Source organism: Copidosoma floridanum, unplaced genomic scaffold (genome assembly GCF_036245765.1).
Source record: "Copidosoma floridanum isolate Cflo_tuat_1 unplaced genomic scaffold, Cflo_Japanese_pri ptg000013l, whole genome shotgun sequence".
NCBI lineage: Eukaryota > Metazoa > Arthropoda > Insecta > Hymenoptera > Encyrtidae > Copidosoma > Copidosoma floridanum.
Genome location: NW_028321890.1, coordinates 8,208,555 through 8,225,794, shown reverse-complemented (window position 1 = coordinate 8,225,794; position 17,240 = coordinate 8,208,555). Strand labels below are relative to the sequence as shown.

Here is a 17,240-nt window from a genome sequence, read left to right as displayed (position 1 = left end):
ACCATCTGGATTGTGTGAAAATTTACTGATTAATATATATATATATATATATATATATATATATATATATATATATATATATATATATATATATATATAATGCTTAACGATGTGGATCGAAAATTTTTCTTTGTCACGAAATTCTGGGCACCAATCTCTCCCCACTAACAGATAAAATTTAAAGACTTTCCTTTTCAGTTAGAACTGTAGGGGGTGGGCGCGGGGAGCACACAGGGTAGGCGAAGCGCCACTAGTGTATGTGTGTGTGTGTGTGTGTGTGTGTGTGTGCATGCACATGTATGTGTAAGCTTGTGTGAGTTATTAAGCTTGGCTTGTCATCAGCTTACTTGAATGTGGGAATCAGTACCCAATAAGACTCAGAGTCGCGAGCTCCGTTATTGTGAGACATTGTACAGAGGTTGCTATCGGCAGTTGTATTGATTCAGGTTATTTAAAATTTTTTAAATATTGTAACGTGTATTATAATCTTTCGCTTATTTGCACATAATGTAAAGATTAAAATTGTTTTACTGCATCTCACAGGTGTTCAATAATTAACCCTTATCTCCTCCCAACTCCATCGTCTTCGATCGGGTCCTACAAATCGATGCTATGGAGATTAAAGCAAAATTTAACTTTGTCTCAAAGGCTGGCGTAGATTTTAAAAGCACAGTGGTCCAAGTTAAGCGTATTGAGCTGCAGGGTCAAAAAAAAATGTTTTTATTTTCAGCAGACAAGCAGACCAGTGCACATCATAAACAACTGTTTGAGAGTTCAATTGTTGAAAATATCATCAAGAGTTTAAAAGTTCGTAATAAATTTCGAAGTATAGTATTAACTTTATCTGACAAACTTAAGCACATTTACTTTGACACAGAAGGTAATAATGTGTTTTTTGACGAATATTTGAAGTAGATAATTGCTGTTGAAGAGTCAATAATAAGCAGAGTTAACAACAACGTTAGATAGAAAAATAAATACCTTAATTAAAAAGATAGTAATTCAAAATTCTAACAGTGAGAATTTAAATAAAAGTATCTGGATGGATTTGTTTGTGCAGGAATCTGACAGAGTGGGAATTACAGAGAACTGGAGGGACTTTTAGAAAATGTAGTTCCAGCAATTTGTTTGTATGATTCTGGTTCCAATGTTTCTTTGGTTACCGACGAATTCATAATTAATAAAAATAATATGAATCAAATAACAAGTGGAAAAGATACTTTTAATAAGTAAGCAGGTTTAACAAAAACAGTAGGTTCGATAATGCTGAAAATGAAAATTTGTAACATAGAAGAGAACTAAAAAAAAAGAAAAAAACTGGAACTCTTTTTGTTGTCAAAGATGGTGTGATTGATTAGGAATTTCTAATAGGATAAAACTTGATAGAGAAGTTCAGGCTATGTCCAGATGAAAATATAATTACATCACAAAAGCAAGAGCTGAAAGATGTAAATAAACAAATCCACACGAGTAAAATAAGTGCAAATAAAATTAAAGATATCATAAGAATAAATGAGATCAATTTTTTGAAGTCAAAATTTGATATAGAAACAGTTAAGGATTATGTAGCAACAATAAAAACTGACAGAAAACAAATATGTTCCTACAAAACCCTACAGATGCTCATACCAAGAAAGATTAGAAATTAAAGAACAAGTGAATAATTTATTACAAGCATGATTATTAGTGGAGTCGAGCAGTCTTGATGTAGCTCCTGTATCCATTGTATTCAAGACAGAAGAAGAAAAAATGTTGCACTTATGTATTGACTTCAAAGAATTAAACAAAATACTTGTACCAGAAAGTCCACCTTTCGCAAGGACAGATGATCTTACTAAACGTTCTAGAAATTGTCATTTTTTAACAAAACTACATGTGAATTTAGCTTTTTGGTCGATTCTGGTGAGAGCAGAAGACAGACAAAAGTTGGCATTTATCACTCACTATAGACATTAGCAATGGAATTATTGACCTTTTTGGTTGAAGACAGCACCTGCCATTTTTTAATGAGTTTTAGCTAGAGTGTTGAGAAAAAACAATTTAGACTCTTTGACAGTGAATTATATTGATAATATATTGGTGTTTAACAAAGGTTATGAAAAACGTGTAAATCATGTACAGCAAGTATTTAAAGCATCATCCGAGAAAAATTTTAAGTTAAATTTTAAAAAATTTCAGTTTGCTCACGAAAACATAAAATATTTAGGACATGTATTGGGAATTGTCAGCATTAAACTAATGAATCATAATTTAGAGGCGATAAAAAAGTTTTGTATACCTAAAACCAAAAAATAGGTTAGACAGTTTTTAGGAAAAATAAATTTTTATCTAGAACTCATTCCAAATCATACTATTTTGCTGGATCCTCTAAGAAATTTGTTAAAAAAAGATGTTCTATTTGATTGCACTATGAGATGTAAAAATAGATTCAAATCAGAAAAAATTACTCGTGCTCGGTTTCTACTTTAGCAATTATCGATCCAGAGGAACTAGTATGTATTTACATACATGCTAGTATTAAGGGATTGGGAACTATATTGAAACAATTTCAGGAAAATGGTTCCATGAAATCAGTTTTTTTCTTCTTTAAAAAGCTGTCAGATGCTCAGAAAAAAAAGCTATTTTTATACAGTGCTTGGCTATAAAAGAAGCAATATTGTATTGGTATAACACTTGATAAGATAAAAATTTACTGTATTTTTAGAACATAGACCCTTAAATAATTTCAATGTCAAAAAAAGTAATAATTTAGAATTACTGCAAATTTTAAATTAAATTTCGCTACTTGATTTTGAAATAATTTACAATTCAGGAAAAGATAATATTAAAGCTGATTGTCTGTCCAGAAACCGATTCTTAGATGTGCCTGAGAATTCAGATCATAGTTTGGTCATTAAAGCTTCAAATTATTTGTAACTGCATGATATTAAGAATTATGAAAAATTGTTAAAAATTGATGATCAATGTACGATTGAAAATGACGTAATATACAAGACTCTAAGCAATAAAAAAAAAAATGGATTACTGGAGATTTCAGGAATCTTCTGACTGAAAATATACATATCAATCAAGGTCACATTGGCACCAAACAGCTAATTTTAACAGTGGGTGAAAAATTTTATTTCAAAAATATGTATAAATCCATAAAGATCATCTTTAGAGTTTGTGGAACTTGCTTTATAAATAAGTTAAGAATTGGTTATTTTAAGGCACCTTAATCTCAGTTAGGACCAGCAAATGAACCTTTTGAGATAGTATCCTTAGATACAATAGGAGGATTTAAAGAAAACACTGTTACAAAAAAATATTTGCACCTGGCTGTAGATTGATTCACAAGATGTGCGTATATAATCACATCAAAGACTCAAGTGGCGAAGGATTTTATTAACTTAATAAAAAGAATAAAAAAAGATGGAAATGTTAAGTTTGTTGTATTAAATTAGTATCCTGGTATCAGTTCAGTACAATTTAAACGATTTTTGAAGGAGAAGAAAACAAGAATGGTTCTTACGGCAGTAGATTGTGCATTTTCTAATGAATTGAATCAAAGAACGAACCAAACGTTAGTAAACAGAAAAAGGTATAAAATTTTTGAAAACAAAAATAAACCGTGGCCTAAAGTGGCCAAAAAATGTATAAAGGACTACTATAACACAATTGATAGTTTAACAGGAATTACTCTTAACTATTTGTTAACAGGATTTAACAAATTATTTCTACCCTAAGAAGTCAATGATGAGAATTTGTCAAATTTAGAAGAAAACAGAAAATTTTCACTAAAAAGATCACAAGAAATTTACAGTCAAAATAAAAAAGTATTATGATGAAAATGTAAGACAAATCGATTTTTAAGTAAGAGATTTAGTTTATGTACATGAAACTAATAAATTAAGTAGAGACAAAAAAGATTTAGTTAGAATTGGTCCATTTAAGATCACAGAGAAAATTTCTGATCTCGTGTATGTAATAGACAGTTTTTCTTTTTTTTTTGTTTTTTTCTTTTTGTTTTTTTTTTTTTTTTTGTTTGATGGAACGGGGAGGAAAAAATCTTCATAGGATAAAAAAAAAGAAGAAAAATAACGGAGAATTTTGGAAGCCGACTCGCTCTCGAAGAGATAGCTCGAATCTTGGCTTGCGCTGGAATAGAGTTAGAGAAGCTTAAATTTGGTGTTATTGTTTGTGTGTGTGTAAATGTGTGACTCTGCTGAATATTGTGTATTTGAAAGCGTACTTGTAATAAGTGTAAGTGTTGTATAGGATTAAGGTCGTAAAGGAAACGGTGGATAGAAGGGTGCTCCTGAAGAGAGTGTACAGATTAAAGTCACGTTTGTTTCAGCGAGATCATGGAGATAGAGATGATGCATCCGATGAAAGCAGGGGGTAGAAGATCTAGAGTGTATTAAGGGTCCTCGAGGTTCTGTGCTAGAGCGCATGGACGATGTATAAGGTTGAAGCGCCCGGGTTGGAGGTTCGCGAGTGCGGCGATGGTGGGGTTTGGGTGGTCCCTAATGGAGACGCGGATTTTAGACGGAAGGACGAAGGCTGGTTGTATTGGAGGGACGATGTTGAACTCTTTGATAATATGGGTATTCCTGATGTACCACGGAATACCCAGAACCGACCTCAGTATCTTCATGAAAGGGCCCTATATGCCCTGTAGTCGGTTCCCCTTTGCAGCGTCCCACGTTAATATCGAGTAGGTGATAATGTTCTTGATAATGGCGTGAAAGATGTGCAGCTTGGTCTTCTGGGAGACTGCTTTATTGTTGAAGAAGGGCTTTAGTTGTACGAAGGCTCTGTATGCCTTGCCGCAGGTGCAGTTGATGTGACGAACGCACGTAAGTCAACGGTCTAGCGTGACGCCGAGGTATTTGGCAGAGTAGCTCCAGTCGATTTTTACTCCATTTACCTTTATCTTCTGCAGTTTCTTCCTTTGATTTTTCCAGGAGACGAGCATGGTTATAGGCTTTGCCTCATTTACGACCAGTTTCCAAAGACTATAATAGTTATGTAGAGTGACAATATGCTCGTTGAGAAGGGTGGTGCACCTAGAGTGTTTCTTTGACGTGCAGATGACGTCATCTGTATAGACGTACGTGTTGATGTTTTCGCACTAGGGCAGGTCGAGGCAAAATATGTTGAAAAAGCTGGGTGAGAGTTTGAAGCCTTTGGGGACTCCGAAGATTATTGTTCGAGGGTTGGAGAGAGAGTCGCCTACTTTAACGCAAATGAATCTGTCCGAGAGGTAAGATTTGACGGTACCGATGAGGTAGTACGGAAAACCTAACTATATAAGCTTGTACAGAAGGCCGTCGTACCAAACTCTGTCAAAGGCCTGCTGTACGTCTAGAAAAGCTATTGCGGTGAAGTTTTTGTGGATGAGGCTATCGGAGAGGTCTTCGGTGACTCTCAAAAGCTGATGTACAGCCGAATGTCTGGCTCTAAAGCCGTACTGCACGTCTGGAAGGATTTCATTTTCCATGGCGTGCTTGTTTAGGTGGGTAAGAATGTCGCTTTCGGTAATTTTACTGGGCAAGGAGAGTAAACTAATGGATCTATGACTCGAGGGGTTTTTTAAGGGGGTTTCCCGGCTTCGGCAGGCAGATGACCGTAGCCGCCTTCCACACAATTGGGAAATAACGAAGGTGCATCACTTTTTGAGAGAGAATTGTCAGGACGCTATTGGAGATACCGTCACTGCTAGGGGCTTTTCGAGTTTTTTTGGGAGTAGATGATACCTCTGATTTTAAAGGGTGTGCAGTATTCGAAATCTAGATTGTCAAGGACCTGCGGTTGATTCTTGCGTATTCCTGCGCTTGTTTTTTAGCGCTCCGGTTGGGTAAGCATTGATTTTGCAGCGAATCTGCAAAGATCTCTGCTCCGAATCTAGCAAGTAGAGTTTGATCCCTTGTTGAAGGGGGGGGGAAGGAAGGCCGTTTGTTATAAAGTTTTTTGACAACCTTTCAATCAGTTTTTGGGTGGGACTCTGCCTCGGCTATTAATTTGTTAAATTCCTTGTTTCAGAACTCAAAGACTTGGGATTTGACTTCCTTTAGAAGGGAGTAAGGGGAAACTTTTAGTTTAGGGGTTCTCCATTTTTGCCAGAGTTTCTGGACTTTTTCCTTCTTCTTGATGAGACGCAAGAGGTCGCGGGGGATTTTAAGTGTGTGTTGGGAAGCTGTTGTTGTTGTGGTGGCATCTTGTGTGCACCTGTTGAGTTGATCTGTGAATTCGTCAACTGCTATGTCAAGATCCGCTTGAAACCTGATGGGACGATGTTTAAATGGGCAGGATTCTAGGTTATACGCGAGGTAGAACCATTTTCTGCGGCTGGTGGTAATGGGTACGGTGAGAAGGGATCTAGGGATCTTAAAGTAGACTGGGTTATGGTTGCAAGGGAGGTCAGGAGAGGTTCTTGGTTCCGTAAGGATGGTCAAGTTTTTCGTTAGGAATATGTCTAGAATGTCGGGGTCCTGGTCTGGGGAGCTTGGATAGTGAGTTGGTTTGCTCGGAACCTCAATATGGATGTTGAGGTTACGCAAGTGTTTGAGAAGAGAGCGTCCTTTGGGATTCTCGTGTTTGCACCCCCATGATTTGTGCTTGGCGTTCAAGTCGCTAGCCACGATCGTAGGGATGTTGGAGTCAAACAGCGAGTTTATGCATTGGAGGGTAGGATCAACCGTGGGAGGGAAATAGAGGCAGATGATTCTAATGGAAGAGGATGTAGTGGTATATACTTCGACTCCAATTGCTTCGCAGTTGGCAGCGTCCGTACTGATGACTCAATGGCGGATGCCCTTGCGGACAAGAATAGCCACTCTACCATGTGATTGGTCACGTCTGTCTCTTCTGCGGACTGTGTAATTGTGTATGTAAAGTGACTTTGTGTTGTCTAGGTGTGTCTCGGTTATGCATGCAACGTCTATGTTTCTGGTCTGAAGTATGTGTACAAGTTCAGTCGTTTTGTGTGTAATGCTGGTCGCGTTCCAGTTGAGTAGTGTGAAGTCTTTATCTATCGTGCTACTGTTCTGTTTCCCTCTAGTCCGGACACCCTTTGGTCGAGGCGTGTTAGCAGAGTCATTATGGAGTGGAGGATGGTCTTGATTGTGGGGGGTGTGTTGAGCAGAGGAGTTTGGGGTTGTGCTCTGGTCTGCTGTTGAGAGGATGCTGCGTTTGCGTATGAAGTTCCCGGGCGGGTGGTGGACGAGCCATGGGCTGTTGAACGGCGGGTGGGATTTACAAAAAGAGGAGGAGGGGCCGTTCCTTTTTTGGGAGCATCTGTTTCTTTCTGGGGGATTTTTGGGCATCCGCGGTAAAAGGCGTGGTGCTTGCCGTTGCAGTTCGTGCAGGGAGGCGGGGCTTGGTTTGTGTTTTTTTTTTTGGGCAGGTTGTGGTAGCGTAGTTTAAGCTGCAGAAACTACAGGCAAAGGCGGCGCGGTAGTAGGCTGCCATGTGATTAAACTTTTGGCAACGGCGGCATTAGGGGATATCACTCGATTTGCGCTTCTGTTCCACTCTAACAGAAGTACCCCCGAGTGACCTGAGGGTATATATGTAGTTGGATTTGGCATTCGACGCATCCAGGTACACGGTAACCAGGGACCAGGTCCTTTCACCCTTGGTCATGTGATAGACCTGATGGGCAGATGGTACTTTTTCCTGGATTATCTCCAGGATTTCTGCTTCCGTATAACCGATGTTGACTCCATGGATGACGACTATCATTCCACGATCCTCGTGAAGCTGATGGGTGGTGAACTCAACCTTTTTCTCGTCAAGGTCGTGAACGATTTGTCGAAAGCTATCAACGTTCTCGGGGTACAGGCGTGTGCCTTCAGAGGTAGTAATGGTGCGGTGGCCAAGGATGTTTTCCACTATGAGGGCTTTGTTAATCTTGGGCCATAATTTTTAGTCCAAGATGGTGATCAGTGGAGATGCCTTTTTTTTGGGGGGCACTGTTAGTTTCCTCCAAGTCATTTTGAGCTTGGTCCTCAAGATAACCGTCGAAAGCGTTTTTCCCTGCCTGGGAAGATCTGAGTGGTTAAACTTGGGTTAGGGATGTTTCTATCTCTATGTCGGAGAAAGTGGTTGTGGAATCGTCCGCATTGAGATTGCGCGTGTGCCGTTTTTTCGGGGGTGGCTTCAGATTTGGGAAATTGGCTGAGGTATTGTTTACCTTATTTGGCAGCAGGAGAAATTTCTGGGCTTCCAGAGAGGAAGAATTAAGGAGATTTAAAGGGTCGCGATTTAGAGGTGACGGTACTACAAGACCCAGGCCTTTTGGTAGCGGGGCTTTCGCTGTGCGGGGTGACTTTGCAGAGAGTGCTGCAATGGTCGCGTTTTTCTCCTCGTAGGAGAGTTCCAAAGAATTTATCAGCTGGATGGAATTTTCCTGCTGAACTGAGTACTCACTTGTTTTTTTTCCAGGTACTCGATCCGTTGTTTTTGGCTCTCGAGTTCTTTGGTGATTTCGGGTGGTACTGTTGTGGCCCGAGAGAGCGGACGGCGCTGCGTCAGTTGACGCGGGGATCTCGGCTACTAAGCTCAAGGGATTGCTGGTCCTCTGGCCGGCTATGTATCAAGGTTGACATTGAGGGTAGCTGTGCACTTATGTCAGTTGCACTAGCACTTGCGCAATCACTTGCACTATTAAGCGCGAGCATCTCGGAAGATGAGTCCGATTCTTCCAACAGCGCGTCGAAAGAGTTAGTCACACTGATATTAAATTGTGGATTATCCACAGTGTTCATGGTTTGGCTGTGCCCTAGTGAAGGGCTAGCCAATTGGGTCACCCTTGAGGGTGGCATGTACGCAGATGTAAGATTTAGCGGAAACACAGTCATGCGGCGTGGCTAAGTCGCAGTTACGAGGAGAGAAATAGAGGTAGCCCTAAAAAGGGCCATTTAGAGAGAACTCAAATCTGAGTAAGAGCGATGCGTAACAGGCGTGCGCAGAAAGTGTGCATGCGGTACGAGCACTCGAGCGAGACTCTCTAATAGACAGTAGGTTTAAGAAAAATAAATCAAATATTTTTCATGCTAGTAAGCTCGTTTATTATTTTAACGGAGTATATCCTAGGTATTAAAAAGAGGGGATGTAAGCTTGTGTGAGTTATCAAGCTTGGCTTGTCGTCAGTTTACTTTAATGTAAGTCAGTTTACATTCAGTACAAAATAAGTCTCCAATTTGTGAGCTCCGTTGTTGTGAGACATTATACAGAGGTTGCTATCGGCAATTATATTGATTCAGTTAGTTCAAATATTGTTAATATTGTAACTTTTATTATAAGCTTTAGCTAATTTGTACATATTGTAAATATTACAGTTGTTTTACTGCATTTCATGACTGTTAAATAAGTAACCCTCATCTTCTCCCAATTTTATCATCTTACATTGGGTCCTACGTATTTATAACGAGTTTGTCGTTGACTCAGTTAGTTAGCTTGCTAGTCACTAAAACATCGCAGCTCAAGGGGTCGTGGGTTCCTGGTCCAAGCACTCAGTTTTTTTCTGATAGTTCTTATCAGATATCAAATTTTTAAGACCAATTGCAATATAAGGCTTTAATTTGAAGATGCAGAAGAAAATAAGAAGCATATAAAAGAAAAATAAAAGAATCGTAATGAGTTCTCCTTATGTGGTCATGCATGACCAAAGAGATAAGATGTAAGATTAAGTGAATGCATAAAAAAAAATGTTAATGATAAGCGAAGAATAAGAGAAAAAAACGTTAAAATGATATTACACTACGATGTATATCTTTTATAATAGACTATCTGTATGTTCAATTAATAAGGAAAAGGAAAGTGCTTATACCCGCAGTTAGTTAGTACACTATTATATAAATATATATTGTGACAGTAAGATATCGTTAAGCCATTATTGGTAAACTAGGGCAGGTAGGGAAAGAGGAAAAAAAGGAAAAGCAAAGAGGGCAGATTAGCTTGGGCTTGCGAGCGCTCGTAAACCGAGAATTGTTTTAGGTGAGAAGCATTTTTCTTGATTGTGACTTTTAGTGGCTTTGGATTTTTTGTTCGGCGTGATGACCCGTGTATTCTGGGTGATATTCGGTGACTACTACGAAAGCAAATATCAGGGTTGGTGAACCGTCACGGGAGATACCCAGGCACCAAGCGCTACCAAGGTCAAAGAGGTGAAGATCAACTCCAGAGCGATCATCAGTCTTTGTCAGTAGGGACACCTGATGACTTAATTTCGTCGCCCTTCAATAACTCCTCGACGACCAGGGATATCAGTGGTTTCTTATAGTGCATGTAAGTACACTGAGAAAGATTTGGCGCCGTCAGGGTACCACCAGTAGTACAGTGCTTGTTCGGAAGCTTAGTGCGTCAGTAATACCAGTTGAGACGAGAGCTGCACAAGACTTATATATACGATGCACCTAACCTATGGTACATACGTCGAACCACACTATAGATAACGCTACTATACTTGGACTCGTACGTACGCTGTTCCGACTAGGATACCTGCTATCCCAGTAGTCAGAGACAGCAGACTAATTGTGATTTGGTAGAGCTATTTTAGAGGGAGGGACTACTGCAGCACCTAATCTTTCTCAGTGTACCTGTCAATAGATTGTCTTGTTGTAAATGGTAGCAGCCCTCAAGTAGCCAGCGTAGGTCTGCCTGGTTCCCAAATTTATGCTGCGAGCTCGTCGAGCATTTACCCTCGATGGGTGTGTACACACAAATACACACACACACACACAGAGACAGACACACACACGGTTCCGCATACACCTGTGAGTGATTATTGTATTTTAAATATTACCTTTGTAGTGTATGTGAGATACGTAAGCAATAACACATTGTAACGGTCGTTTTTGTAATTTCCGTCGATACCAAAATGAGTCAGTCACAGTCAGTCGCACACTAGCTCCCGAGCCGCAAGCACTCCGTCTCGAGCCCAAAGCTCTATGTATTCTTTAAGGATAATAAACTCTACGTAATACGTTCATTAAACAATGTATTGTGCATTATTATTTGACACCAAGACATTACAATTGGCGACGAGGATGATTAAAGTATTCATGTGTGCATTAGTGTTGAAAGTGTCTCAAGATACATCAATATGATTATATTACTAGTACACGATATCTATGAGTAATAAAAGCGTCACAGGTTCGATACAAAACCTCAGTAAACAAGATATTCTCGAAGAGTTGGGAAATAGAGGTATCAATGTTCAAAAAAATGAAAAATATCACGATCTTCGTCAAAAGCTCAGAGAAGCTATAAAATCAGAAGCAGAAAAAGAAGATGAAATAGAAGATGATAACAAAGAGAATAAAATCGAAAAAGATAAGCCTAACGATATAAATTCTAGGAACAGTGAGTCCAGTGAGAGCACAATGTCTAGTGAAGGCAAAAAATTAAGCTTCTCTCTTGGGAAAGATAACTGGGAAACTTTCACGGAGCAGCTTGAACTTTATATCATAGAAAAGGATATAAAAGATGAAAAGAAAAAGTTATCTACTCTTATGACGCGAGTTAATCAGGAGACATTTAGCTTTATTAGGCAGCTGGTAGCACCAGCTAAAATCATTGAAAAAAAGTTTGAAGATATAACGAAACTTATGCAAGAGCACTTTTATCCAAAGCCATCGATTTTCATGTAACGCTGCATTTTTCACCAGGCAAGGCAAAAACCAAACAAGTCGATTGTAGATTGTGCTGCAAAATTAAAAAAGTTGTCATTGAAATGTAATTTTTCTGATCTTCAAATGGCTTTACATGATCAACTGGTATGTGGCATCTGCGACAAAGACATACGAGTCAAACTTTTTGAAGAGTCAAGCTTAAACTACGATAAGGCATTGAAATTGGCAATTACACACGAGGCAGCAGTTAAAAACGCTCAAGAATCTCATAATACGCTTAAAAATATTCAGCAAAAAGAAAACGTGTTCGTTTTAAAAGGAGACTCTCGACAAAATAAGGGGCAACGTGGTTATCAAGGAAATTATGGACATCAAAGAAGCCAACAAAGAGAAAGCGCCTCACAATAATCGTCAACAGGATCAATAACAAAACACCGAGTGTTATCGTTGCAAGAGACCAAATCATACGAGTCATGAATGCCGTTACAAAGACTACGAATGTAACTATTGCCATAAGAAAGGCCATTTAGAAAGAGCATGCAGATTGAAAAATGTGTAATCTGAGAAGAGTAAGGAGGAAGTGAAAAGAATGTCAACAACAGAGAAAGACTCCAGTGAAGCAACGGTTAGTACATCGCATCGAAACATTGTGCAGATTTTAAATTGACTGTTAATCCTCATATCATTATTGATAAATACCCACTCCACATGATTGACGATATTTTTTCAAAGCTACAAGGTGGTATCTCTTTGAACTGGACTTAGCGCATGCATACATGCAGTTTTCAGTAGACGAGAGCTGCAAGGATATGTTGACTATTGTAACACATAAGGGGTTGTTCAAGTACACTAAAGTACCAGAGGGCATTTCACCCGCGCCTGCTGATGTGCAGCGAAAGATGGACGAGTGTTTGCATGGTATTGATGGTGTTATAGCGTACTTAGACAACATCTATGTGACAGGGTGTACCGATGTCGAATACAAAGCGAACTTAAAAAAAGTTTGTACACGATTGCAAGAATGTGGATTACGCCTTAATTTTGGTAAATGTAAACTAATGCAAGAACAAATTGAAGTATTAGGGTTCGTTATAAATAAAGACGGGCTACACAAAGCGTTATTAAAGGTCAACGCAATGATAAATGCGCCCACACCTACTAATGCGAAAGAGTTGGCATCATTTTTAGGGCTAGTTAATTTTTATGCTAGATTTTTAAGCAACAGGTCAACTAATTTAAAACGCCTTTATGATCTATTAAGTAGCGAAAAATTTGAATGGAACAACCATTGTCAAAAATCTTTTGAATGGGTTAAGAACGAACTCATTTTGCCCCGCGTATTGGCTAATTTTGACCCTAACGAGGACGTTGTACAGGCTTGTGATGCTTCAGACTACGGATTGTCTGCTATTTTGTCCCACCGCTACAAGGATGGATCGGAAAGACCCATAGCTTACGCGTCTAAAAAAATTCCCAACAATGAGTTTAAAAGAGCCATAATAGATAAGGAGGCTACGGCTATAGTTTTTAGGCTTAAGCGATTTTTTCAATTTGTATTTGGTAGAGAGATAACGTTAAGAACTGATAACAAGCCACTGCAACTAATCCTCGGGCCAAGAAAAGGGATCCTGGTTACAGCGGATAACAGGCTTCAACGATATGCGTACTATTTATCGAGATTCAGATATAAGATCGAGCATATTAAACTGGAAGCAAACGCTAACTGCGATGCACTTTCGAGACTCCCGGTAAATTACAATACGCAGATACCGGATACTAACTTTTCAAACGTATATTATTTCGAGGAAGGAACTTTTGCATTTGACAGTAAAATGCTATAGTATGAGAGCAAACAAGATTGCGTTATTAGCAGTGTTATAAAGTATGTTGTAACTGATTGGCCGAGTTTTAATGAGTTATCTTACGAGGAAAAGCTGTATTTCAAGAAACGATTTGAATTAACCGTTGATAAAGGATGTTTATTTTGGGGACTCCGTGCGTGTATTCCTGAAAATATGCAACCTATTATTTTGAGAGAACTACATGCATCCCACCTTGGGATTGTAAAAATCAAAATGCTCGCGAGGTCCTACGTGTGGTGGCCAGGGCTGGATTCTATGATTGAAAACTTGGTAAACAATTGCAAAGTATGTTTATTTACACGAAAAAAGCCCGCAAACACACCATTAACTACGTGGCCCTGGCCAAACAGGGTATGGAATCGCATCCATTGTAATTTTGTGGGTCCATTATTTGGAAATATGTATTTAATTGTATTGGATGCTCACAGTACATGGCCCAAAATTTTTAACTTTAAAAATAATACGAAAACGTATAGAGTAATTAAGCAATTTAAAATATTATTCACGCGGTTTGGACTTTCACTTCATTGTGTAATGGACGGTGGTCCGCAGTTTCAAAGCAGCAAATTCAAAAATTTTTTAAAGAAAAATAACGTCAAACACAGCCTCTCCCCCCCTTATCGCCCTGATACAAACGGCGCAGCAGAAAACTTTGTTGAAACTTTCAAATATAAGGTGTCTAAAATTGTCAACGGAGGAAAATCGCTAGAAACAGCAATAAATATATTTTTATTCGACTATCGAAGTATAGCACACTGTACTACGGGCTCAAGTCCCTTACAGTTAATGTACAAGCGCGAACTCAGGACGCGATTTAATTCCCTCAAGCCGGATGTCTCTCAAATCGTTGAGACACACCAGAGAGCGCAGATATTAGCTAGGAAAGGGAGTCAAAAAGTGAGCGTTAGTAGTGGCAATGAGGTATTGATAGATAACTTTAGGGCAAATGGCAAAAAACGTTTAAAAAGCGAAGTGTCAAAGCAAGTTTCACCATCAACATATTTGGTAAGAACGGATGATAATGCCTTACAAAAGCGACTTATAGATCAAATTATTAAATGTAACAATAAACCTATACGCAGATCCCCTCGTCTGAACACAAATCTAAAAAAAGAGGAAGAGATGTAGTGTATGTGAGATACGTAAGCAATAACACATTGTAATGGTCGTTTTTGTAATTTGCGTCGATACCGATATGAATCAGTCACAGTCAGTCACACACTAGCTCCCAAGCCGCAAACACTTCATCTCGAGCCCAAAGCTCCATGTATTCTTTAAGTATAATAAACTCTACGTAATACGTTCTTTAAACGATATAATGTGTATTTTTATTTGACACCAAGACATTACAACCTTGAATACGGTACTTCATTTTAAAACACTACTCACGAGTGTTTATTTTGAGTAAGTCCCACGTTCCCCTGTCCCGTGTTAAAGTCGTCACAAGAAGCGACGACACCTGTAGCCGTGATACTTGGCTCTAGCAGTGTCTTGACAGACGAGACCCACGTACAAATATTACAGGGAGTGTCGCTGAGGGTGTCTGGGTAACACAGGCCCGGTCAAGGTTGAGTATGCCGCCTCGTAATTCCATATCGTGCTGACACCCCGTAACAATATATAACAAATGATATGGAAAGAAATGAATAAACAGTAAATAAGTACGTTAATTAAGAAAAGTTTAGACCATGCTATAAGAGGAGTAAAAGGTATTCTTATGTTAGGGATAACTTATAGTTTAGTGGATACCATGCTTGACTGATATTCATAAGGTCATAAGTTTGAACCTGGTGACAAATGTTCTTGAATAGTTAGTTTACTTCTATGCATAACGCACCTATAGAAGTAAAACTTTAAAAAATCAAGAAATCAGTAAGTAATAATTTAATTTTCATTCAAATTTTGAAGGTACTGGTTCTCAACTAGGTCAGGGATAGCCTAAGAGTGTTTGGTTAAAAATGCAACAGTGTAGTACCTTTATGTATTTTTACCTACAATGCAGTTTAATAGTAACAACACCAATTAACATCACTTTTTTTTATTTTAAATAACAATTAACTCATTATTACACAACCTGATGTATTTGTAAGGATTGATATTTTTTCCAATAAATAATTAATGAACATTTTGAAACACATACGTAAAATTATAAAAAACAACTAGGTACACTAAAATGTTGTAATATTCTATCTATTTATTTTTAATAGTGTTAATATGAATAATTTAATTTTTTTAACGATACTTCTATTTTTCAGCCAACATTACTCACCCACAAATACTTTAGAAATCACTTAGAAGATAGCATTACCATGGGATATCCTTTACTTATTCAAGATGTTGGTGAAGAGTTAGATCCAGTTTTGGACAACGTATTAGAAAAAAATTTAATTAAAATAGGATCATCATGGAAAGTATGTCTAAATTAAGTTATTTAATTATAACTATCTACTTTTACAATAGTAAAAAATTTTGAGTGCATCACTAAGAACTTTTGTGCAGTAAATCGGCATGGTAAAGTATTAAATGTTACGTAAAGATGATTTAGCGTAGAGTGCTTATAAAGCTATGATCAGAATGATTAAAGTACTTGCTTAGCATAAATGCGTGGGCTTCTTTATGCTTAACCCATGCATCTTTGATCTCCAAAATTTTTTGTATTCTAGGTTAAGTTTGTGAATTATAGAATTAAAAACGTTTACTACTAGTGCCTTATTGCTACACTATAATATGTTACATTGACTTAACCCAAAGGGATCTCTAAGCACTGCACTTGAGGACGTTCATTACAGTCAGAGGGGAAATGTAAAGAGTACAGTGAGGGGGGATGAGCATGCAGCATCTCCAGCAACTATTTGAATGCATTTTTATACCTATATACGGGTGCCTGATACTGTTTTTTTTATTTAATTGCAAAAAATAACTTGTCAATCTCTCTGAAAATTGAATATAATACCAGTTTTATGAAATTGGACAAATTCTACCAACCATTTTCTCATAAACTCAATTTTTATGTGGCTCTTCCACAAGGTTACGTGTTAAATTAAAGTTTTTTTAACCTTCAATTTCTAAAAAATGATGTCGTAAAACGGTCTTAAATTTTCTATGTGACTTTCTAACATCATTACAAGTATCCTGTTAAAATTTTAGCATGATCATACAGAAAATGCTATGTGTCATGAACGTCCTTGATAGTCTTCTCTGAGTTTATGTAGAGCTAAGTAAGCTTATAATTTTTCACAACGCATAGTTCCAAATGATTGTGTAGGTAAAACTTGGCGACAAAGAAGTTGACTTTCATCATGACTTCAGATTATATATAACAACAAAACTGCCCAATCCTTCCTATCCTCCGGAGGTTTTTGCTCGAACATCAATCATTGACTTTACAGTTACTATGAAAGGCTTAGAAGATCAGCTACTGGGAAGAGTGATTTTAACAGAGAAAAAGGAACTGGAAACCGAAAGAACGCAGTTAATCAGTGATGTTACAGCAAATAAAAGAAGAATAAAGAACTTAGAAGCTAATTTGTTGCATAAACTGACAACAGTACAGGTAATTTGAATTTAACTTAATTTGTAGTTATGTGTAGTTTCTTGTATTAAATAGTAATTAATTTTTTTGGTAACATTGAGAACGATTTTTAAAACTTAACTTTAGGGCATGAAAAAACTTTAATTACATTCAACAGTAAATAAGGGATTTATTCAATTGCTTTAGAATGATTTCTTCTGCTTCAAAATTTTAAATAAAAAACAGGAC

General features: G+C 37.8%; 1 protein-coding gene across 1 annotated transcript in view; it reads left to right on the top strand.

Moving 5' to 3' along the window:
* The window catches only part of kl-3 (dynein heavy chain 8, axonemal kl-3), a 1,186,420-nt gene that overhangs the window by 745,330 nt on the left and 423,850 nt on the right, over nucleotides 1-17,240 (top strand). The window contains exons 47-48 of the mRNA XM_089590651.1: nucleotides 15,736-15,891; nucleotides 16,746-17,033. Of these exons, the coding sequence (XP_089446777.1) occupies nucleotides 15,736-15,891; nucleotides 16,746-17,033 (444 nt within the window). The remainder of the gene's footprint in view (nucleotides 1-15,735; nucleotides 15,892-16,745; nucleotides 17,034-17,240) is intronic.